This window comes from Chiloscyllium plagiosum, unplaced genomic scaffold (genome assembly GCF_037043375.1).
Source record: "Chiloscyllium plagiosum isolate Xiang-an unplaced genomic scaffold, Cpla_swu_hap1 HiC_scaffold_47, whole genome shotgun sequence".
In the NCBI taxonomy this organism is placed as follows: domain Eukaryota; kingdom Metazoa; phylum Chordata; class Chondrichthyes; order Orectolobiformes; family Hemiscylliidae; genus Chiloscyllium; species Chiloscyllium plagiosum.
Window position 1 is genome coordinate 12647318 of NW_028270185.1, and position 24669 is coordinate 12671986.

Here is a 24669-nt window from a genome sequence, read left to right on the forward strand (position 1 = left end):
TTGCAATTTCTGGACAAATGTTTCTTAATTTCATCTCACTTTTTCTCTTTCAATTTATCTTTCATATTCCTTCACTCCCTCTAACCCCAAACCCCCGCCATTATTTTGGGTTGGAGGTCATGAAGTGGTTTTTTAAATGGATGGAGAGACCAAGAGGAGATTGAGAGCTGGAGAATGGGGGTGGAGAGAGAGAAATTCTCTACTTCCCACATTGGTTCTGTCCTTTCTCCTTATTTTGCCCATTCTCCGTCTCCATTTCCTCCCTATAATTATCTTCTGTCACCCTCTTTCTCACCCACCTTTCATGTTCTCCCCTATCCAGGCTCAGTTGATTGTAAAAGCAAAAACTCTACAGTGTCCCATCCTCTCATTAGAGAGGGACACACACAACTAGCAGTGAGTTTAACCTGAGGATCACCACACCTCAGACAGGGGATAAGACTGAGGAAGTGGGACCATCATGGTGACCTCAGTTAGTGTAAAAATTGAACCTGTACTGTTAGCATTACTCTGTACTATAAGCCAACGAAGCTAATCAATCCCAAGCTCCTTACGGTCACAACTTTGTGCGTTCAAGTCCCACACCAAAGTGGTAGGAGGTGGTGACACAAAGTCACAGGGCTGGTAATCCAGACCCCAAGATTTTAAGAGCGTGGGTTCAAATCTCAAAGTGCAGTTGGTGAAATTTGAATTTAATAACAAATTTGGAGTACAAAGTTAGCCTAAAGGCAACCACGTGACTGCTATCAGTTGTTGTGAAAACCCTAGTACACCAATGGTCTTTTGGGAAGGAAATATGCCGTCCTTACCCTGTCTAGCCTACTTAGGACACCAGACCCTGTGGCCAACTCTTAACAATTAAGGATGGACAGTAAATGCTGACCTGGCCAGCATTGGACGTCTATGACCAATGAATGAGAAATTAACCCTGTCTTTCTTCTCAGGCGAAGATTAACAGAAGACAGCACCAAATAATGTAGAAATATAGGAGCATAGTAACAAAAGTAGGCCATTCAGCCCCTCAAGCCTGTTCTGCTATTTAATGAGATCATGGTTGATCTGTAATATAAATTCATATGCCTTAATTCCTTCGCTTAACAAAATAAAATTGTCTATCTTAAATATAAAATTAACGACTGAGCTAGCGAATGTAGTTGCTGTGTGTGCAATGTGTTTAGAGTCATAGAGACATAGAGCTGTACAGCACGGAAACAGATCCTTCAGTCCATCTTGTCCATAATCGACCAGATATCCTATATTAATCTTGTCCCATGTGCCAGCATTTGGCCCATATCCCTCTGAACCCTTCCTATTCATGTACCCGTCCAGATGCCTTTTAAATGTTGTAACTGTACCAGCCTCCATCACTTCCTCTGGCAGCTCATTCCATACACGTACCACCCTCTGGGTGAAAACGTTGCCCCTTGGTTCCCTCTTAAATCTTTTCCCTCTCACCTTAAACCTATGCCCTCGAGTTTTGGACTCCCCTGTTCTGCCATTTAATGAGATCACGGTTGAACATTCACTCTATTCATGCCCCACATGATTTTATAAACTTCTATAAGGCTACTTCAGGGAAAACAGCCCCAGTCTATTCAGCCTCTTCCTATAGCTCAAACCCTCTAAACCTGGCAACACCCTTGTAAATCTTTACTGAACCCTTTCCAGTTTCACAATATTCTTCCTATAGCAAGGAGACCAGAAATGAAGACGACCTGCAAGGTACCTTTCAGGTTGCTGTTTGGCTGGACAGTCGTACAATTTAATAAAGAGCAATGGAGTCCTCTAAAATGTCGTAGCCACTACTTATCCATCGAACAACATCACAAAAACAGATTATTAGCTCCACATTACATTGCTGATTGTGGGAACCTGCTCTGTGCAAATTGGCAGTGACCACCCTTCAAAAAGTGCTGTTCTTCTTTGGCTGTAACAGAATTCGACACATCGGGAGGTCATGACAGGCGATATAGAAATGCAAGTCTTTCTTTTTCATATTCTCCTTCTCTCATTTTACCTTCCCTCTCCCTCCATCTCTATATCGTTTCTTTCTCTCTCCATTCCTTTGAGAATTTTAAAATTTCTTACTGAATTTGATTTTCTTCCTCTTTCCCAGTGTACCGCACTTTCAATTTGAACAACGCTCCTTCACTTTCTTTCTCTCATCGTTTCTCAAATTCCATCTCTTTCTGCTCTCCTCTCCTCCCTGATTCACACTCACTAGCTGCTTCTTGCTATCTTCACTTCTTCTCTCTTCTTTTCTCCCTGTCACCATCTTTCCAATTCTTTCACCATCTCTCCTTGACCATGCTATTCTCTACATGCTATTAGGATTTTCAGAGTCTCTGTGGATTAGTGCCAAATACGCATAGCAACAGGTATCACAGCACATTCTTATTTGACGCCCTTGGATGGCATGTTTTCTGCTGTGCTGATTATTGGTGGCAGCTGAGGAGTGAGGCAGTGACAGACCCATGTCTAGTTCACCTGGGACACAGGCAAAAAGACTGATTTAACTTCCTTTAAACCTGAAATATGAAGCAGATGGCAGACAATGAATTGAATCGATTGATCTCAGGAGACATTTGCTGACTGATCCTTCTCTCCCTGTGAATGACTCGCTCCCAACCTCTGTGCCTATTTAATTGCTTTCCAATCTCATTCTGTCTCATTGTCTCCATTTCCCCTCCTATGGCTCACAAATGCGCTGTGGCAGCCTCATCTCTACTACTGAATCATTTCTTCTCCTGTTTCCTTTCTGTTGTCTATTTAAGTTACTGCTTAAATATGCTCCCCCTCTTTATGCTCCTCTCTATGATCCCCACCCTTTCTTTTCTCCTCTTTCTATCCCTGTCCCTTTGTCCCGTACTCTCTCTTTCCCCCTTTGTTTCATATTCTCTTGCCTTTGTCAATTTCTTCAGCGCTCCGGCTCATTCCTCTGTTTGTTTGTCTCCCCCTCTCTCTACATCTTCCCCATCTGCCTTGTTTATGCTTTTTTCTTCTTTTTTGTTCTTTGCCTTGTTCTTTCTCTCTCGTTGTCCCCCTCGTACATGTCTCGTTCTTTGCCTTTCTCACTGTCTTGCTCTTTGTCTTTGTCTCCCTCTTGTGTGCGTCTTTCTCTGTGCCTGTCCTTCTGTCTTGCTCCTCATCCATGTCTCTTTTGCTCTCCGTCTCTCTTTTGTCTTTTTGTGTCTCACTCTGTCTTTTCACAGTCTGTCTCTCTTGTCTTCCTCACGTGTCTGTCTTTTCTTGCTCTTTGTCTGTCTCCCTCTCTTTTTGTCTCCGTCTTACATTAGTCTCTTTCTCTTTGCCTTTCTCTTTGTCTTGCTTTTTGTTGATATCTCTCTTGCATTGCCTGTCTCTCTCTCTCTCTTTGTCTCCCTCTTGTGTGTGTGTGTGTCTCTCCCTCTCTCTCTTGGCCTTTCTCTCTGTCTTGCTCTTTGTCTATGTCTCTCTTGCAGTGCCTGTCTCTCTCTCTCTGTCTCCCTCGTGTGTGTGTGCGTATGTGTGTGTGTGTCTCCCTTTCTCTCTTGGCCTTTCTCTCTGTCTTGCTTTTTGTCTAATTTCCATCCCTTTGCCTCACTCTTTATCCTCACGCCCCTGTCTGTTTCTGTTTCTCCCTTTGTCTGCCTCTTTCCTCTTCTCCACACCTTCCTCTCCCTCCCCACAACCTGCCAGCAGCATTTAGGGTTGACCCTGGGAAGTAAGCAGCATTCAATACCCTTTTCTTTACAGAGAAACGAGCTCCACACACTCTCCATCCCTGGACATTCGGACCTGATCTCCATCACCAGCCTGTGTCGGGGATTGTAGCTGAAGCGTGGTCCTCTGCACAGTTGGGGTAAGGCAGGTCTCTCTCTCTCCCCTCCTGATCCTGTGATACAGTCGGGAGGGACCAGCCAGCTTTCTAAATGCTGCAGTATCCTCCATAACCAATGAGACTGCAGATGGAGCGTTGCCCAGCAACACACTTCATTGAGTGGTGTAACTCTTTCAGTGCCAAACCTTGACAGATAGCACATTCCTTAACTGGACGTGGGCATCACCAGTTGGGCCACCATTTATTGCCGGTCTATGATTGCCCCTTGAGAAGGTGATGGTGACCTGCCTATCTGAAGCACTGCAGTCTATTGGGGTGGTTTTTGGGTACATCCACAGCCCTGTTAGGGATGGAGTGATAAAGTCTGGAAGGAGACTGTTCAGCCCATCAAATCTGAGCCAGCTCTTGAGTAGAAATTAATCTCATCCCCTCAGTCAAAACTCAAAGCTCTGTCAGTGCTTTCCCTTCATTAGTATTTCACCAATTAGAGTTCAGAAGGATGAGTATACCTGAATCTGCACTGCTAGAGAGAGTGACAGAGATAGGGAGAGATATGGGACTGCAAGGAGTGACAGAAACAGGCAGAAGTGCGGGTCAGGAAATTGAAATGTATAACATTCTAAAAGACCTGCAGAGATCGGATGCAAGAAGGATGTTTTTTTCCTATGGTTTGGGAATTCAGAACCAGGCCTCACAGTCTCAGGATACAGGTGAGACCATTTAGACTGAGATGAGTTCTTTACTCAGTGGAATTCTTTATCACTAAAGACTGTGGAGGCCAAGACACTGAATGTATTCCAAGACATATTCAAGAAAGAGACTGATTTTTTTTTAGATATTAAAGATGTCAAGGGAATATGGAGAGAAAGAAGGCATATGGCATTAGGATAGAGGATCCGCCATGATCATACTGAATAGCAGGCAGGCTCGAAGGGCCAAATGGCCTATTGCTAGTTTCCATGTTTCTACTCTAGAATCTGCTTCCATTTTTTTCTCAGGGTGTACATTCCAGAGTGCAACAATATTCTGTGTGAAATAAAAGTTTCCTTGTGCTACCTCTAATTATTTTGCTCCTGACCATAAATCCTTCACTCTCCAGCTACACTGCAGTTTTTCCTAATATACTCTACTGATGAGTCATTCATGAACATGTAAATCAGACCAACTCTTCTGTATCCCTCTCCATCCTGAACAGTACAGTCACAGCGTCTCCATTGCTCAGTATAGGAGCAGTCCCTCTTCCCAAAGATCACTCCAGTAAAGTGCAGAATATCAATGACTTCAAAAGGACATTGGAAGGAAATACAATCAAATTCAGTCAAACAGATATCATGTGAAAGAGTAGGACTGCTTGGATTGCTATGAGGGAACTTGATGGGTTGAATGGCCATAAATGATACTGAGGCACTAAATCTCCTATCAAATGAACACAATATGTACCTGATCCAGACTGACGCCAGACTGCACACACAGTATACCTGAATCTGCACTGCTAGAGAGAGTGACAGAGATAGGGAGGGGTATGGGACTGCAAGGGGTGACAGAAACAGGGAGAAGTGTGGGTCAGGAGGGAGTGACAGAGACAGGGAGGTGTAGGTGTGGAGGGAGTGACACAGACAGGGAGGGGAGTGGATATGGAGGAGGTGATAGAGCCAGGGAATTGTGTAGGTCTGGAGGGATTGACAGAGACAGGGAGGGGTGTGGGTCTGGAGAGAGTGACAGAGACAGGGAGGGGTGTGGGTCTGGAGGGAGTGACAGAGGCAGGGAGGGGTGTGGGTCTGGAGGGAGTGACAGAGACAGGGAGGGGTGTGGGTCTGGAGGGATTGACAGAAACAGGAAGGGGTGTGAGTCTGGAGAGAGTGACAGAGGCAGGGAGGGGTGTAGGTCTTGAGTGAGTGACAGAGACAGGGAGGCATGGGTCTAGAGTGGGTGACAGAGACAGGGAGGTTTATGGCTCAGGAGGGAGTGACAGAGACAGGGAGGCATGGGTCTAGAGTGGGTGACAGAGACAGGGAGGTTTATGGCTCAGGAGGGAATGACAGAGATAGGGAGGTGTGTGGGTCTGGAGGGAGTGACAGAGACAGGGAGGGGTGTGGGTCTGGAGAGAGTGACAGAGACAAGGAGGTGTGTGGGTCTGGAGGGAGTGACTGTGCGGTGTGAATGTCTGAGAGTGACAGAGACAGGGAGGTGTGGGTCTGGAATGGGTGATGGAGATAGGAAAGAGTTTGAAGTCAGGGAGAGATTTGGAAACAAGGATGCAAAGTTTAAATTTAAAATGGAGATGATCCAGTACCTAATGCAGGTTAGCAGAAGTGAGGGTGATGAGGGATACAGATTTGGTTTAAGTAAAGACACAGAGATTTGTTAAGGTGAAGTTAACGGATCATGAAGAATTGGAGCTTGACCAGGATAATGTGATGAAAGCTGAGGTTTGTCATAAAGCATAAAGGATTACTTCACCTTCATGTACAGTCTGATATAACTAGTGACTTTCCTTAGAATTCAGTTCCTTAGGCACTAACTGAAGTTGGAATTTAGTGCTTGATGGGGAACGTATAGAAGGTATTTTACCCTGTACTGGGAGTGTTTGATAAGGACAGTGTAGTGGAAGCTTTACTCTATATTTAACCATGTGTTGACCTATCCTGGTAGTGTTGGAAAGGGACATTGTCAATGAGCTATACTTTCAGTTTAAAAGAGGAGGAAGCGTTACGCTGTATCTAACCCCATGCTGTCTCAGCCTGAGAACGTATTTACCTGATTGGTCTACTGCCTTCGAGTTCTGTGATTTGGGATGATCTGATTGGTCGAAGGCACTGGGTTGCCATGGTGACTGCCAATTGTCTGCCTGCGTCTCCTCATCTGTCACTTCCTGAGTTTCATTCGCACTTGGCACTGTGACCGGGGTGAGTGAGTGTTGGCAAACAATGGCATCATCTGTGTAAACGCAGCAGTCACATCCTCTGGGCAACATGGCTTCTACTCTGCCCACTCCCACAGGCTCCAGCCCGTCTCTCGAGCTGACTGTTTCGACTGTGTCTGTCAAACTCTCTGTTGATCCTGTCGCCATCTTGTCTTCTGCTGCTCCCATCACTTCCAGCTCAACCGCCATACCCTCAGCTTCTGTAAATGAGAAACAGGGATTGTTATTAATGTTCTTACGCCCTGTGTGACTGTAGCCTTGTCCAGCTTCCAGGACAGGCCACAGGATGTATATACAAGCAAGCTCATGGTGCTGCTCTGAGTGAGTGTTGAATAAGCAAACCTGAGGGAGGGAGGGAGGGAGTGCACCTGACTGAGACACACTTGTGTTTGTAATTATGATCATATCACACCAAGAGCCACCAAAGGGAGCTCACCAGGGATTTACCTGAGTGAATGATCCTGCAAATGCCAAGGGAAGTGGGAGAGTGAATTCTGAAAAAAAAAAATTCTTGTGAGGCTGTAGATGTCACTGGCTAGGTCAGCATTCATTGCCCATCCTTAGTTACCCAGAGGGCAGTTAAGAGTCAACCACATTGTTGTGGTCCCAGATTCACATGTGGGCCAGACCAGGTAAGGATGGCAGATTTCCTTCCCTAAAGGACATTAGTGAACTGGATGAGATTTTATAAGAATGGCTAGATATTGCTATTGGGTGAGTTTTTAATTCCAGATTTCACCTGCCATGGAGAGATTCATAGAAACATAGAAAATAGGGGCAGGAGTAGACCATTCGGTCCTTTGAGCCTGCTGAACCATAAAATCTGATCCTGCTCCTGCTTTCTCCCCATAATCTTTGATCCCTTTAGCTCCAAGAACTATATCTAGCTCCTTCTCAAAGCATTCAATATTTTGGCCTCAACTGCTTTCTGTGGCAGAGAATTGCACAGGCTCCCCCACTCTCTGGGTGAAGACATTTCTCCTCACCTCAGTCCTAAATGCCCATCCCTTATCCTTAGACTGTGACCAGTGGATCAGGACCTCTCAGTCATTGGAAACACCCTTCCTGCATTTATCCTGTCCAGTCCTGTTAGAATTTTTATAGGTTTCTATGAGATTCCCTCCTCATCTTTCTAAACACAAGTGAATATAGTCCTAACTGAACCAGTCTTTCTTTCGTTTTGCTATCCCAAGTTTCAGTCTGATAAAACTTTGTTACACAACTCTATAGCTAGAATGTCCTTCCTCAGATGAAGAGACCAAAACTGCATACAATATTCCAATACTGAACAATTCAAACGAATGTCCCCTAAAAATTAGCACGGAGTTCTGGATTACAAGTCCAGTGACATTCCCATTATTGGACTTAGAAATGGATGTAAAACAGCCTGGTCTGCATTATTCAGTTATTATGGTATATTCAATGCTAGCGATATCAGTGGAACAGGAGGCGTGATGGACACCGTAGGTGATGCAAAAACAGAAATTGCTGGAAAATTTCAGCAGGTCTGGCAGCATCTGTGAAGAGAAATCAGAGTTAATGTTTTGGATCCAGTGACCCTTCCTCAGGCCTGAGTGACCCCATGTGATCCTCATTGTTTTGCTCTCCTACTCATGTCTCATTATACCCCTAGTCTACTCATTCTGGCTGTCTAATTACTGTATTTACTGGTCTTGGAGGTAAGGGTGGAGAATGGACTTACTGACACCTCAGTGGGCTGTGAGAGGTGATAAGGAACTCAGGACCATTGGATTGAAGCTGGGGGAGGCGTGCAAAATCAGCCACAATTTCCTGCCTCTATTCAACAGCCACTGATCCCCATTGACAAGGGACCATTGTGGGGAGAAGAGGGGATTTGTGGGATCCATGAGGCATTGAAACCTGGCTGGGCCCCTCCCTTCAACTAACCACTGCCTGCTGTCCCAGCGCCTCTGACCCTCTCCCTTGCTCCTCACGTTGTGACAGAGCCAGGACAGAAAGCCAAGTGAGCACAATTATCCAGCAGCCATCCTACTGCGTTCCCTGTACTAGAGGCTATGGAATACCCACTTGACCAACTTCCACAGCAATAGAGAAATTCCTTACTGAGTATGGAAATGATGTTGCTTTAAGTCCACTATTCTGAATCGATCCCAGGACAGGTACACCACAGAGTTTGTTTGATGGGGACAGTATAGAGACAGCTTTACTTTCTGTTTAAGAGAGTACAGGGTGCTTTATTCTGTATCCAACTCTAAGTTGTATCTGTCCTGGGCGTATTTGATGGCTGCAGTGTAGAGTCAGGTTTACTTCCAGTTTTAAAGAGTATAAGGGCTTTACTCTGTACCTAACCCTGTGTTGTACCTGTCCTGGGAGTGTTTGATAGGGATGGTGTAAAGGTAACTTTGCTTTCCATTTAAAAGAGTAGAGACAGCTTTACTCTGTACCTAACTCCGTGCTGTCCCTGTCATGGGAGTATTTGATGGGGGATAGTGTAGAGGGAGCTTTACTCTGTATCTAACCCTGTGCTGTCCCCGTCCTGGGAGTGTTTGATGGGGGATAGTGTAGAAGGAGCTTTACTCTGTATCTAATCCCTTGCTGAACCTGTCCTGGGAGTGTTTGATGGAGGACAGTATAGAGGGAGGTTCACTCTGTATCTAACCCTGTGCTGTCCTTGTCCTGGAAATGAGTTTACCTGATTGGTTTATTACAGCCAAGCCATGTGATTTGAGACGATCTCTTTAGATCAAGGCATTGACTTCCATCAAGAGCTGTTGTGAACTGTGGAATAGCTCAGTTTTGATTCTGTCAGGAGCTGAATAATCTGACTCTGCATGAATACACAAAACAAGCCCAATATGTTGTGTCCAATCAAATGCTGAATTTTAGAAGCCTGTGACTATCTCAGATACAAAGGAACCTCGATTATCCAGCATTCGATTAACCAAATTTCGGATTATCCGAACAAGATTGCTAGGTCCCGATGCACGGCTAACTATGTTACCCGGCATTGATTGTCCGGAATTCAATGAACCACACGAAATACTCCCCACCCGTATCCTTTGGATAACCGAGGTTCCTCACCCACACCCATCCCCCCAACCCTCCTTCCCCGGAATATGTGTTTATGGCTATCTTTCCCACACCCAGTGTAACTTGCTGAGGTTTGCAATGAGCCATTGGCCAGACCTACCTGTGAAAGGCTGCGCAGAGGAGTCTGAAGGTGCTCCCTCTTCCTCAGTCATCGACTCCACATCAGGGTTGCTACTCAGTAGCGCCTCCTGTCGCCGAGTGGGCTCGGTCTGGTCAGAGTAAAGGTCCTCTGTCCACGTTCCACTGTCAGTCTCCACCTCCACAGTCTGTGCTTCAAATACCTCTGCGTCCTTCTGGCTTCCGGAATCTTCCGTCCGGAGAAACCCAAGCTCTGGGCTGCCCTCCGATCGACCCTCTTCCGTTTCGAGTCTCGATTCCGACGCTGTGCTCTCCTCAGGAGCTCGGTGGATTGGGATGCTTTCCAAAGCTAGGATCACTGAGCTAGATTGCAAGAGATGTCCATCAGTGCTGTCCGGGAGCTGAGGCATTGTCCCCTGTTCCACACGGTGCCAATGTCCTCCGGCCACTTCAACATGAACATGATAGCCCTCCAGCTCATCCTCTTCCTCCGCTAGAAAGGTCTCGATCGTCTCAGTGTGGACCATCCCCCTCGGCACTGGACATTTCTCTTTTGTTGTCTGGGCTGCGTCGCACTTTGAGGGTCTCTTCCTTCCAGGGCTATGCGTGGCCTCCCCCAAGCCCCTCACTGGCAGCTCTGGGGAGCCGCTGCCTGGGAAACCCCCTGGAAAGCAGGATGGCTGCTGGCCCAGGGGAGTTCCGCAGGACAGCATGGACTCCAGGGACATCTGCCGGGGTGTCCCCCAGTACAGGGAGCTGTCGGTCAGCAGATCGTCATCGGAATGCTCCTGCGCGGTCTGTGGTTCCAAGAAATCCTCACTGGCACCTGGGCAGGTCGGAAAGCAGGGAAAACCCCTGAGTATTCCACTAGGACACAGAGCAGAGGGAACATGCGGCCAGCCAAGACAAGCGCGGCAGATAGATCGATTCACCTGCCCACCATCTCCCTATTCAGCAATCCCACCAACCCACCTCCTTCCCAATCCATCTCAGAGAACAAGGGGACCACTTGCACAATCCCCTCCAAGCCACTCACCATCCTGACTTGGAAATACATTGCCGTTCCTCCAGTTTCGCTGGGTCCAAATCCCGGAACACCCTCCCTGGCAGCACTGTGGGTGCCCTGTAACCACAGGAACAGCAGTGGCTCACCCCCATGTTGTCGGGGCAATTCGAGAAGGGCAATCCATGTTGCATAGGAAACCTGCCTGGTCACTGCCTGTCCATTTACACCACACTCACTTTGGCTCTTTAATCATCAAACTAACCATGGCAATGTAGCGTCTCATCCCAATGTAGCGTTCTCAAATCCAACAGCCCCATCCTACAAAATCTTCAAGATCCATCTTTAGATTAGCTGTTATAAGTTATCATTATCAGGATCGCCATGTCAATGGGCCATGCCGGGTTTGTGGGCGGAATACGGATATTTGTGATAACAGCACAGGAGAAGCACCTGCTCACTGTATCTTTCAGTCCCACCTGCCCACCCCGTGTTCCCCCAAAAATCATCATCTTGCGGTATTCTCCACTCTCCCTTGCTGACTCACTCCAGGCGAAAGTGAGGACTGCAGATGCTGGAGATCAGAGTCTAGATTAGAGTGGTGCTGGAAATATATCAGGAATAGTGAAGGGCTTTTGCCCGAAACGTCGATTTTCCTGCTCCTCGGATGCTGCCTGACCTGCTGTGCTTTTCCAGCACCACTCTGATCTAAACCCCGTATCACTCCATCCCATCCAACTGTAGCTTCTTCCTTCCATTTCCAAATGCTGCCTAATCACCACCGAATGCAACAGTTGTGTTCCTCTGCAACCCTGTGCTATAGAAAATCCCACTGTGGAATACCGCTACGGAAAGTCCCACTGTGGAAGATCGCTAATGGAAAACCGTTTGGTGGAAAGTTTGTGTTATCCAAACAACATCCACAATTCGTCAATCGCATCGTGGCCAATTCATGCTGATGAAACATGCGTTATAGCAGAATGACTGTAGGCCATTCAGCCCGTCTCGCCTACTTCTCCATTCAATTCGATGACAGCTGAACAGAACGTGACAGTTGTGGAAAAGAACAAAGATCGATTTCATTGGGGGGGGGTTCTCAATGAGAGAGGGTTAGTTTTAGTGATCTGGCCTGGATCAAGTGGACAGTAAGGTCAGCAGGTAGAAAGCAGCCAATAAATTTGATTGGATGTTCGATGTAGAACTGTTTGGTGCCAACCGCATGGGGTTCAATCCCTGTTCTGATTCGAGGATGAGCATTTCATTAAATGGGCAATGGGAGGCTTTCAGAGAGGAGGCAGTCCAGACATCAATGAGATACATTCCGAACTTTGGACAAGGGAAGGCTGGAGCTTCCTGGATGAGACATATTAAAATGCTACAGAAAATGGAAGCTCAAGATGAATATCAGATTCCTAATACTGTAGAGAATTGAGCAGCATGGGATGTGGGTGTTGTTGGCCCAGAAGGCAGTTAATTGTCAACCACATCATTGTGGATTTGGAGTCACATGTCAACTAACCCAGGTAAAGATGGTAGATTTACTTCCCTAAAGAATATTAGCCAACCAGATGGATTTTAACAACAATTGACAGTAGTTACATGGTCATTATTAGACTAGCTTTTCAATTTAAAATGCCCCTCTTATGGTGGGATTTGAACCCTGTTCTCTGGGGATAATTAACCCATTGACATTGCTACTGCACCATTTCCTCTCCAAGCATGGAGCTGCAAATGAGAATTAACAAAAAGAAAGAAAAAAGACGAAAGACAAGGCATTAGAACAGACTAACAGCAAATATTAAAGCATGTGCTAATTCCTCAGTTCTGACCCACACACTGCATGCTCCAAGGATGCAGTTCTCAATTTATAATGGGGATCAAACTCCATGCTGTTGGCATCAAACAGATCCACACTGAACATCCAATTGGATTCCTCAAGGTATCTGGGTTCTCTTTTACATGTGTGCGGTCTTCAGGAGCTATGAATAGTGATGGTGGGGGCACCAGTGTCCTTTCCATCACATGGTGAGCAGTAATCACTCCCATTGTTACCCCATGTTGCCATTGCTGCGTTTTGGAAAGATTTACACATCGATAATCGATCTGTTTGAACACATTGCGAACCTTCCTCCCCTGGACATCAAGTGTTGGAGTGGGACTTAAACCCAGAGCTTCAGACTCGGGGGGCAGGGATGTCTCAAGCCCTCCCTTCAAGAATGTTATAAACATACAAATAATAAAATGGTCGTCAAAAGAGGAGTGGGGTCAATTAAGGACCTCAAAGACAGAGGGCTGTGGTACTGAATGAGTACTTTGCACCTGTCTTTATGAAAATATGGGGATGCTACCAATGTTACAGTGAAGGAGGAGGTCGCAGAGAAATTGGAAAGAAGAAGAGTAGATAATAAGGATGTAATTCAACAACTGACAGAGCTCCAAGTGGGAAAGTCACTAGGTCCAGGTGGAATAAGTCACCAGGTTGCTGAAGAAAGCAGAGGTGGAAATTGTAGAGGCTGTAGTCACGACTTCGTAATCCTTCCGGGAGATGGGGTCGGAGAGGCCCAGTTATGACAGCTAATCAGTTTAATATCGGGGTGGGAAAAACTTTAGGGGCAAAAATCTGAGACACAAATCTATTTCCCTACATTCTATATCTTCCATGTACTTTTCCATCAGTATTTACTGTGGAAAAGGATATAGAAGATATAGAATGTAGGGAAATAGATGGTGACATCTTGAAAAATGTCCATATTACAGAGGAGGAAGTGCTGGATGTCTTGAGAGGCATAAAAGTTAATAAATCCTCAGGGCCTGATCAGGTGTACGCCAGAGCTCTGTGGAAATTTAGGGAAGTGATTGTTGGGCATCTTACGGAGATATTTGGATCATTGAGAGTCATAGGTGAGGTGTCGGAAGACTGGAGGTTGGCTAACGTGGTGCCACTGTTTAAGAAAGGTGGTAAGGACAAGCCAGGGAACTATAGACCAGTGAGCCTGTCGTCGGTGGTGGGCAAGTTGTTGGAGGGAATCCTGAGGGACAGGGTGTACATGTATTTGGAAAGGCAAGGGCTGATTAGGGATAGTCAACATGGCTTTATGCGTGGGAAATCATGTCTCACAAACTTGATTGAGCTTTTTGAAGAAGTAACAAAGAGGATTGATGAGGGCAGAGCGGTAAATGTGGTCTATATGGACTTCAGTAAGGTGTTCGACAATGTTCCCCATAGAAGACTAGTTAGCAAGGTTAGGTCTCATGGAATACAGGAGAAAGTGAGGTCTGCAGATGCTGGAGATGCTGCTCATCCTATCTACGACACTCCCTAGGACCTTACCATTAAGCGTATAAGTCCTGCTAAGATTTGCTTTCCCAAAATGCAGCACCTCACATTTATCTAGATTTTCAGCTCACGACATTTTCAGCTCACGGAATACAGGGAGAACTAGCCATTTGGATACAGAACTGGCTCAAAGGTAGAAGACAGAGGGTAGTGGTGGAGGGTTGTTTTTCAGATTGGGGGCCTGTGACCAGTGGAGTGCCACAAGGATCGATGCTGGGTCCACTACTTTTCATCATTTATATAAATGATTTGGATGAGAGCATAAGAGGTATAGTTAGCAAGTTTGCTAATGACACCAGAATTGGAGGTGTAAATTGGAGGCAGGAAACATGTTTCCGCTGATGGGTGAGTTCCAAACCAGAGGACACAGCTTAAAAATAAGGGGTAGGCCATTTAGGACAGAGATGAGGAGAAACTTCTTCACCCAGAGAGTGGTGGGTGTGTGGAATGCTCTGCCCCAGAAGGCAATGGAGGCCCAGTCTCTGGATTTGTTTAAGAAATAGTTTGATAGAGCTCTCAAGGATAGTGGAATCAAGGGTTATGGAGATAAGGCAGGAACAGGATACTGATTGAGGATGATCAGCCATGATCATAATGAATGGTGGTGCAGGCTCGAAGGGCAGAATGGCCTACTCCTGCACCTATTGTCTATTGTCTATTGTGTAGTGGACAGCGAAGAAGGTTACCTCAGATTACAACAGGATCTTGACCAGATGGGCCAATGGGCTGAGAAGTGGCAGATGGAGTTTAATCTAGATAAATGTGAGGTGCTGCATTTTGGGAAAGCAAATCTTAGCAGGACTTATACACTTAATGGTAAGGTCCTAGGGAGTGTTGCTGAACAAACAAACCTTGGAGTGCAGGTTCATAGTTCCTTGAAAGTGGAGTCACAGGTAGATAGGATAGTGAAGAAGGCCTTTGGTATGCTTTCCTTTATTGGTCAGAGTATTGAGTACAGAAGTTGGGAGGTCATGTTGCGGCTGTACATGACATTGGTGAGGCTACTGTTGGAATATTGCGTGCAATTCTGGTCCCCTTCCTATCGGAAGGATGTTGTGAAACTTGAAAGGGTTCAGAAAAGATTTACAAGGATGTTGCCAGGGTTTGAGGATTTGAGCTATAGGGAGAGGCTGAACAGGCTGAGGCTGTTTTCCCTGGAGTATCGGAAGCTGAGGGGTGACCTTATAGAGGTTTATAAAATCATGAGCAGCATGGATAGTATAAATAGACAAAGTCTTTTCCCTGGGGTGGGAGAGTCCAGAACTGGAGGGCATAGGTTTAGGGTGAGAGGGGAAAGATATAAAAGAGACCTACTGGGCAACATTTTCACACAGAAGGTGGTACGAGTATGGAATGAGCTGCCAGGGAAAGTGGTGGAGGCTGGTACAATTGCAACATTTAAAAGGCATTTGGATGGGTATATGAATAGGAAGGGTTTGGAGGGATATGGACCGGATGCTGGCAGGTGGGACTAGATTGGTTTGGGATATCTGGTCAGCATGGACGGGTTGGACCGAAGGGTCTGTTTCCATGCTGTACATCTCTATGACTCTATAATTGAAGTCATTTGGAGAAAAAAACATGCGTTAAAAATTGAGGCCCGGGCAGATTTGTTAAGTCTTGACTGGACTCTGATGAAATAATTCAGAGATGTTTGACGAGGGTAATGTGATTGCATGCATGTGGACCCTCAAAAAGATGTTTAATAAATTCAGCATAATAGACTTTTTTAAAAAAAAAATCACATGTTGATGACACTTTAAACCTATTACACTCAATGCAGTACATGTTCACAGAAATCAAGCCCTACTTTAATCCCAGGATTTGATTCTGATGAAACCTCTGGGAACGAAAAATGAAACACAATCTCATTGAAGCATTTTATTGGGTTGGACAGGGTAGGTTCAGGTAAAATGTTTACCCCTGGGCTGGGGATGTCAGGAACCAGGGGCACTATTAGGGGTAAAACATTCAGGATTGAGATGAGGTGGAATGTCTTCACTCCAAGGAAGGTGAATCTTTGAGATCCTTGACTCCAATGGCCTGTTGAGGCTCAGTCATGGAGGTGTTTAAGCAAGATGTTTCCAGACGTGAAGGATATCAAGGGTGTGGGGAGAATGCAGCAAAACGGTTTTGAAATAGATGATCAGCCATGATTTTATTGAATGGTGACAGGTAGCAGGCTCACAGGGCTGAATGGCCTATTTCTGCTTTCTGTATTATCAGAACCTTAACTTGGAGCCACCTGCCATCTCCCCGTAATCCCCCAAATCCGGCTTCTTCCCACGTCCTGCAGAAACCAGTCTGCTTCTCCCATGATTTTCCAACTCAAAGTAAAAGATCAGACAAACCAGTTGCTGAGAAGCACCAGGAAATAGGCATGGAAAGGGTTAAGGAACGTGGCTTACCTTCAGTAGAGGACGGGGTGGAATCTGGAGTGGTGGAAACAGTCGAGGCCGATTCCTCTAATGGAGAGAGCAGGGTACAATCACGTGAAATCAGCAGACAGCCCCCCATTGCCAAATGGCACAGAGCACCTTGCAAGTTAAATATCCTCCTTCATCTGAACTGTACCCAGCATCCAAATACACAACTCCAGGGACAGTCTGAAACTGGTGATCAGCAGGACAAAACTCAGATCCCCTTATGATAGATGTGTGTGTGTGTGTGTATGAACATGTGTATGCATGCATGAGTTTGTGTTACAGCTTGTACTTTTTTTTCAATTATTTCATAGAATCCCTACTGTGTGGAAGCAGGCCATATGGCCCATCAAGTCCACACTGACCTTCCAAAGAGAATCCCACCAGACCCACTCCCCCCACCACTACACTATTCCTGTAACCCTACGTTTCCCAAGGCTAATCCACCTGGCCTACGCATTCCTGGACACTAAGAACAATTTAGCATGACCAACCCACGCATCTTTAGACTGTGGGAGGAAACCAGATCACCCAGAGGAAATCTACACAGACACAGGGAGAATGTGCAAACTCCACACAGACAGTCACCTGAGGGTGGAATTGAATCTGGGTCCCTGGCGCTGTGAGGCAGCAGTGCTAACCATTGAGCCACTGTGGTTCCCCCAAACTCACATAGACTAATGTACGTGCACTGTAATATGCACACTCGCGTGTGCACACTAATGTTTACGTTTAATAACTGAAACATAAGGAAGAGGTTGGAATGATGTTAATGTCACTGGGCTAGTGCTGTGAGGAGATGGGTTTGAATGAGTGTGGGTCAGGTTGGGATGTTCCACAAAAGGGTCGGTGAGGACTCGATGGGTCGAATGGTCTGTATCCCCATTGTAGGGATTCTATGATTTATGATGATTGTTGATGTGTGTGAGATTGATTATGTGCATGTTAGTTTGTGCCTGAGATTTAGTGTTTCTGGTAGAGACACTTTGGCTGGATTTTTCCCTTGAAGACAGGGTTTTGAGATAGAGGGAGGTGATGTCCTGAGTATCATGGAAAAGAAAGACCCTGTGTTAGGAGAACTCCTTGAGGCATCCTAACAGTGGGAAATTTCTCATGAATAAGCAAGGAACCGGATCAGCTGCCCACACGACTGAGTTGGACAGCCAATGATGGTTAATGACCCATTTAGCGGGCATTTTGCAGTCTCTGTGACATTGGGTCATTGGTGGAAAGGGCCCTATACCATGTGGCCATGTCACTATAGGCAATCTCTGGTACGCTGTGGTTTGGGGGGTAGGTCCATTGGAGCTGAAAGCATCATGTCCCAAGATGGGGCAATGGGAACGCAGAGGCCCCAGTGAACACTCTGGTGGGGAGTCCCCTCCAATGGTCCTTTCTGTCTTCATGAGATGCAACATTTTAAACCCTACCATTCTCTCCTGCCATCACCCCTCACTCCCATTGTCAGGGTCGTAAGGCTGTGGTAAAGTCCACTCGACAGTGTGGCAGCCTGTGTGTGAGTTACCACTACATCTCTGTCTTTCCCAGCTCTGCACAAACTCAATTGACCCCTCTGTTCTTTCAGAACTGCTGGCCTGACATTCCATGCTGCTTTTGCCCGAAACGTCGATTTTCCTGCTCCTCGGATGCTGCCTGAGCTGCTGTGCTTTTTTCCAGCACCACTCTAATCTTGACTCTGATCTCCAGCATTCTGCAGTCTTCACTTTCGCCTATTCCATGCTGGGTGAACAGAAATAGTGTCCGACAAAATACTGGGAAGATATTCTCTTTGTACCCCCACCGCAAAGATCCATCCCCAGTTCTATTCCTCTCCCTATTGGGCTGAGATCAAAGCAGACTGTTTGCTACTTTGGTGCCTCAAGTGAGTTTCCAAACACACATCTGCACTATTTCCGAGATCACCTTTCTCCACCTCTGTCCCTGCCTCAGCTGATCTGCTGTTGAATCTTGATCCATTCCTTTGCTCCTTCTAGACCATTCCAGCACATCTCCCACTGTCCATTGTCTTGAGTTCATCGACAACTCTGCTACTCATATTTTACTTCACACTGTTCCATTCTCCCATCAGTCACTGGTTGATGACAGCTTGACCAATATCTCCATTTTAAAATTGTTGTCCACTTCGTCAAATCCCTTGTCCATCTACATTGTTGTGATCTCCTCCAACCTTGCAAAGCTCCAAGATTTCTGCACACCTCCAATTCTGGCCTCTTGCACTCCCAGATTTCAAAAGCTCTCCCCACATCTCAATTAAGTGGAAACTGACATTTATGTCACTTAAGTGTCAAGCAATGATAATCTCCAGCAAAGGTTAGCCTAACCACTTCCTCCGGTGTTCAATGGTGTTACCATCAGCGAACCCCTTGTTATTCACATCCTGGAGGTCAGGCACCAACCAGAAACTGAACTGGGCCAACCAATTCAATAATATGTTTGAGAAAGCAGGTCAGAGGCTGGGAATTCTGCACTGAGTAACAACTCCTGGACCCACGCCCTAAAGTCAGTCCACCGTTTACAAGGCATAAGTCAGGAGTGTGATGGAGTACTCTTCAGTTGCCTGGATGAATGCAGCTCTAACAACACTCAAGAAGCTCTATACCATCCAGGGAAAAACAGCCCACTTGATTGGCATCCCATTCACTGTCCTAAACCTCTGGTTTGGAATGGTGTCCTTAACAGGGAGAGTGGAATTCCCTACCTGAGAAGGCTCAGTCATTAAGAATATCTGAGACAGAAAGCAAAGGATTTCTGAATGCCAATAACAGCAAGGGAGATGGGGGTTACTGGGGAGATAGCTTAGAGGTGGATGATTGGTTATGATCTGTTTGAATTGAGAAATAGGTTCGATGGGCTGATTGGTCTAGTCTTGCTCCTGTGCTGCACACAAATGCTCATCGGTCCTTATAAAAGTGGATTAGCAAAATGATTAGATTACAAAACAAGTTCAGAAGAAGTTTGACGTATAGTTAAGATAAAAAATCTGATAAGAAACTAAGCGTGTTGAAAAATGAGCAAATGTACAAGAGAAACTCCATTTGGACAAATGGGCAGGTCATGAGAAGAACTGAACATAGTGAATTGTCTGGAAGGAATAAACCAATCAAATAACAAAAAATAATTTCAGGATAAGGTAGTCACCATTCTAGAAACCTGAGCTGTGGTTAAGTGGGAAATAATGTTGAGAAAATGTGAACATCACAAGATAGGCTCCATGAGGTTAACATGAAGGTCCCACCTTTTCGATCTCTCCCCTCACCTCGGGCAAGGTGACCCTCAGGTTAAACCATCACTGGTTGTCTCTCTCTAATGAGAGAGAGCAGCCCTCTATTCCTCTAGCACCATAATGACTTTACCTTTCACATCGCTATAAGAGTGTTGATAAAAGGCACTTTCCAACAGCTAGAAGAAGAGAATCTTGCATTTGTATGGTACCTTTCAGGATGTCTCAAAGTGCTTCAAAGCAATTGGTCATGTATGTTAATTTGGAAATCTGGCGTCCAATTTGTGTGCAGGAAGCTCCCCCAAACTGCAATATAATGAGCGGCTGTTCATTGAGAGGCAAATGTTGGGCAGAACACTGGAGAGAACTGCCCCAGTGTTCTTCAAAATCATTCCAGGGAGTATTACACATCCACCTCAGAGGGCACCAAGACTTGATTTGGCAGCTCGACTAAGAGACAATGGTGGCACAATGGTGATATGAGGTAAGCTAGGTGAGCCACAGTCTTAGAGATGTACAGCACATCTCTAATCTTGACTCTGATCTCCAGCATCTGCAGTTCTCACGTTCACCTATTCCATGCTGGGTGAGCAGAAATACTGTCCAACAAAATACTGGGAGGACCCTTCGGTCCAACTTGTCCATGCTGGGCCAGCATTTATTATCCATCCCTAGTTACTTTTGAGAAGATGTTGGTGAGTTGCCTTCTTTGACTGCCTGTTCTTGTCTCCCTTTTATAGGAAAGATATTATTAAGATGAAGAGGTTTCAGAAGAGATTTACCAGGATGTTGACTGGAATGGAGCGTTTGAGTTCTAAGAAGAGTTTTGTTAGGGTGGGATTTTTTTCACTGGAGTGAAGGAGGTTGAGAAGTGACCTTATAAAGGCTTATAAAGTAATGAAGGGTAGAGATAAGGTGAATGTCAGGCGTTATTTTCCTAGCGTGGGAGACTTCAAGGCAAGGGGGCATATTTTTAAGGTAAGAGGAGAAAGATTTAAAAAAGGAACGAAGGCAACATTTTTACATATTTGTGTTTAGATTAAACGTCCAAAGGAAGTAATAGAAGCAGGTACAGTTATAACATTTAAAAGACATTTGAAAAAGTACATAAATAGGTAATGTTTGGAGGGATATGGGCCAAACGCAGACAGTTGGGATGAGTTTAGTTTGGGATTATGGTCAGCATGGACTGGTTGGACCGAAGGATCTGTTTTCATGCTGTATGATTCTATGAAAAAATTGTTGCTGTAAGAGCTGCTCATTTTTGAGGTACTTTAGGCTTTGGAGGTGATTTCCTAGAATTCCAGGAGTAGCAATTACTGTTTTATAGGCTGTTGCATTGTTTTGGAACTTTAGAGAAAAAAAAAGTCAAAACAGCAGCACTTTTAAAAGGAAGAAAGGCAGACAAAGAAAGTAAGATTTGGAGATGCCGGTGTTGGACTGGGGTGGACAAAGTTAAAAATCACACAACACCAGGTTATAGTCCAACAGGTTTAATTGGAAGCACTAGCTTTCGGAGCGTCGCTCCTTCATCAGGTGGACGACCACCTGATGAAGGAGCGACGTTCCGAAAGCTAGTGCTTCCAATTAAACCTGTTGGACTGTAACGTGGTGTTGTGTGAAAGAAAGCAAGCACATGGTCAGAAGGGAGAGAGAGAGAAAGACACCTGCTAAATGACACAGCAGCGAATCTGCACAGTTACTGCCTTTGCTATTTGAATTCATGTATCCCTGGGCATCGAAGTGCGTCTAGGAAAAATGAACAAACAGCGAAATTTACAGCTGACTTTGGAAGAACCAGCACCGGAACAGATAAATGCAGATTTAACAGATTTAACGTGTAACCTTTCTGAAAGTCTGCAGTACTGAGTAGAATGGGTTCTTTCTTGATTATATATTTTATTGAAATCTGTCTCTTGATTAAATTTTTAAAAATATAAACCATAAGTACTAAGTTAGGCTGGAGAAATGGTTTTTAGGGCACAAAGATGGTGCCAGTTTCTGGGTCTGTAGATTGTGAAGGAGCAAAGATGGCCTTGAATAGAGTGATATGCTCTTCCTGTTGAATATGGGAGTTCAGGGAGAATTTCCATGTCACTGATGATTATGCCTGCAGTAAATGTGTTTGGTTGCAAATCCTATCGGATTGCATGGATCGGTTGGAGTGACAGTGAGAGGCAATGAGGAATTTACAAGAGCTAGGGACTGTGATGGTTGGCATTTTTAGGAAGTTGCAGATGCAATCAGGTATATGGGTTTATTCCAGGAAAGGTAGGAGCGTGCAATTCTGGTCTCCTTTCTATCGGAATGATGTTGTGAAAACTTGAAAGGGTTCAGAAAAGATTTAAAAGATTGTTGCCAGGGTTGGAGGATTTGAGCTATAGGGAGAGGCTCAACAGGCTGGGCTGTTTTCCCTGGAGCGTCGGAGGCTGAGGGGTGACCTTATAGAGGTTTATAAAATCATGAGGGGCATGAATAGGGTAAATAGGCAAAGTCTTTTCCCTGGGGTGGGGGAGTCCAGAACTAGAGGGCATAGGTTTAAGGTGAGAGGGGAAAGATATAAAAGAGACCTAAGGGGCAACTTTTTCACGCAGAGGGTGGTACGTGTATGGAATGAGCTGCTAGAGGAAGTGGTGGAGGCTGGTACAATTGCAACATTTAAGAGGCATTTGGATGGGTATATGAATAGTAAGGGTTTGGAGGGATATGGGCTGGGTGCTGGCAGGTGGGACTAGATGGGGTTGGGATATCTGGTCGGCATGGACGTGTTGGATTGAAGTGTCTGTTTCCATGCTGTACATCTCTATGACTCTATGAGTAGGCAGGTAGTGCTGGAGATTTCTGTGGCTATTTCAAGCAAGTATGCTGTTTTGGAAAATGTATGGGGTGATGGACTCTCAGGGGAATGTAGCATGAAGAGCCAAGTTTTTGGTATTGAGACATGCTCTAATGTAATAAGGGGTACGTCAGGTTCCAAGTGACCGATTGTGATAGGGGATTCTCGAGTCAGAGGCACCAACAGACGTTTCTGTGGCCAGCAGCAAAAAACCAGAAGGGTGCGTTACCTTCCTGCTGCCATGATCAAGGATGTCTCAGAGAGGGTGCAGAGGGACCAGCAGGAGGTCATTGTACACATTGGAACCAACCACATAGGGAGGGAAAACGTTGAGATTCTGAAAGGCGAATATAGAAAGTTAGGCAGGGATTTAAAAAAGGAGGTCCTTGAGGGTAGCAATATTTGGATTACTCCCGGTGTTAAGAGCCAGTTAGGGTAGGAATAGGAACATAGAGCAGATGAATGCATGGCTAAGGAACTAGTGCAGGGGAGAAGGGTTCATAATTTTTGGATCATTGGAATCTCTTCTGGGGTAGAAGTTACCTGTACAAGAAGGATGGATTGCACATAAATTGGAAGGGGATTAATATACTGGCAGGGAGATTTGTTACGGCTGCTCAGGAGGATTTAAACTAGTAAGGTGACGGGGATGGGACCCAGGGAGATAGTGAGGAAAGAGATCAATTTGAGACTGGTACAGTTGGGAAAGGGAGTAAGTCAAACAGTCAGGGCAGGAAGGAAGAAAGCAGAGAACAAGGTAGGACTGATAAATTAAATTGCATTAACTCCAATGCAAGAGGCCTAGCAGGGGAGGCAGATGAATTCAGGGCATGATTAGAAACATGGGACTGGGATATCATAGCAATTACAGAAACGTGGCTCAGGGATGGACAGGACTGGCAGCTTAATGTTCCAGGATACAAACGCTATAGGAAAGATAGAAAGGGAGGCAAGAGAGGAGGGGGAGTGGCGTTTTTGATAAGGGATGGCAATACAGCTGTACTTAGGGAGGATATTCCTGGGAACACATCCAGGGAAGTTATTTGGGTGGATGGAACTGAGAAATAAGAAAAGGATGATCACCTTATTGGGATTGTATTATAGACACCGAAGAGTCAGCGGGAAATTGATAAACAAATTTGTGAGGAGATTTCAAGTACCTATAAGAATAATAGGGAGGTCATGGTAGGGGATTTTAACTTTCCAAACATAGACAGGGACTGCCATAGTGTTATGAGTTCAGATGGAAAGAAATTTCTTAAGTGTGTACAAGAAAATTTTGTGACTCAGTATGTGGATGTACCTATTAGAGAGGGTGCAAAACATGACTTACTCTTGGGAAATAAGGCAGAGCAGGTAACTGATGTGTCAGTGGGGGAGTATTTTGGGGCAGTGACCATAATTCTCTGAGCTTTAAAATAGTGACGGAAAAGGATAGACTGAATTTAAAAGTTGATGTTCAAAATTGGAGGAAGGCTAATTTTGACAGTATTAGGTAGGATCTTTCAAAAGCCGATTGGGAGGAGATGTTCGCAGGTAAAGGGACGACTGGAAAATGGGAAGCCTTCAAAAATGAGATAACAAGAGTCCAGAGACAGTATATTCCTGTTGGGGTGAAAGGAAAGGCTGGTAGGTGTAGGGAATACTGAATGACGAGAGAAATTGAGGTTTTGGTTATGAAAAAGAAGGAAGCCTATGACAAATATGGACAGGAGTGATCGAGTGAATCCTTAGAAAAGTATAAATAGAGTAGGAGTATACTTAAGAGGAAAATCAGGAGGACAAAAAAGGGACATGAGAGCTTTGGAAAACTGGGTTAAGGAGAATCCAAAGGGCTTTTATAAATACATATTAAGGACAAAAGGGTAACTAGGGAGAGAATAGGGCCCCTCAATGATCAGCAAGGCGGCCTATGTGTGAAGCCACAGGAGATGGG

The 24669-nt window shown here is 45.3% G+C and overlaps 1 protein-coding gene across 3 annotated transcripts in view; it reads right to left on the reverse strand.

The window, feature by feature from the left end:
• Window positions 1-24669, reverse strand: part of LOC122542705 (reticulon-1-A-like) — a 66388-nt gene that overhangs the window by 36898 nt on the left and 4821 nt on the right. For 2 of the 3 annotated variants that reach the window (XM_087983978.1, XM_087983979.1), the window contains exons 2-4: window positions 16642-16698; window positions 9916-10719; window positions 6578-6943 (exon numbers count right to left, since the gene is read on the reverse strand). In XM_087983978.1, coding sequence (XP_087840104.1) covers window positions 6578-6943; window positions 9916-10719; window positions 16642-16698 — 1227 coding nt within the window. The remainder of the gene's footprint in view (window positions 1-6577; window positions 6944-9915; window positions 10720-16641; window positions 16699-24669) is intronic. The other variant, XM_087983980.1, reaches the window with a different exon arrangement.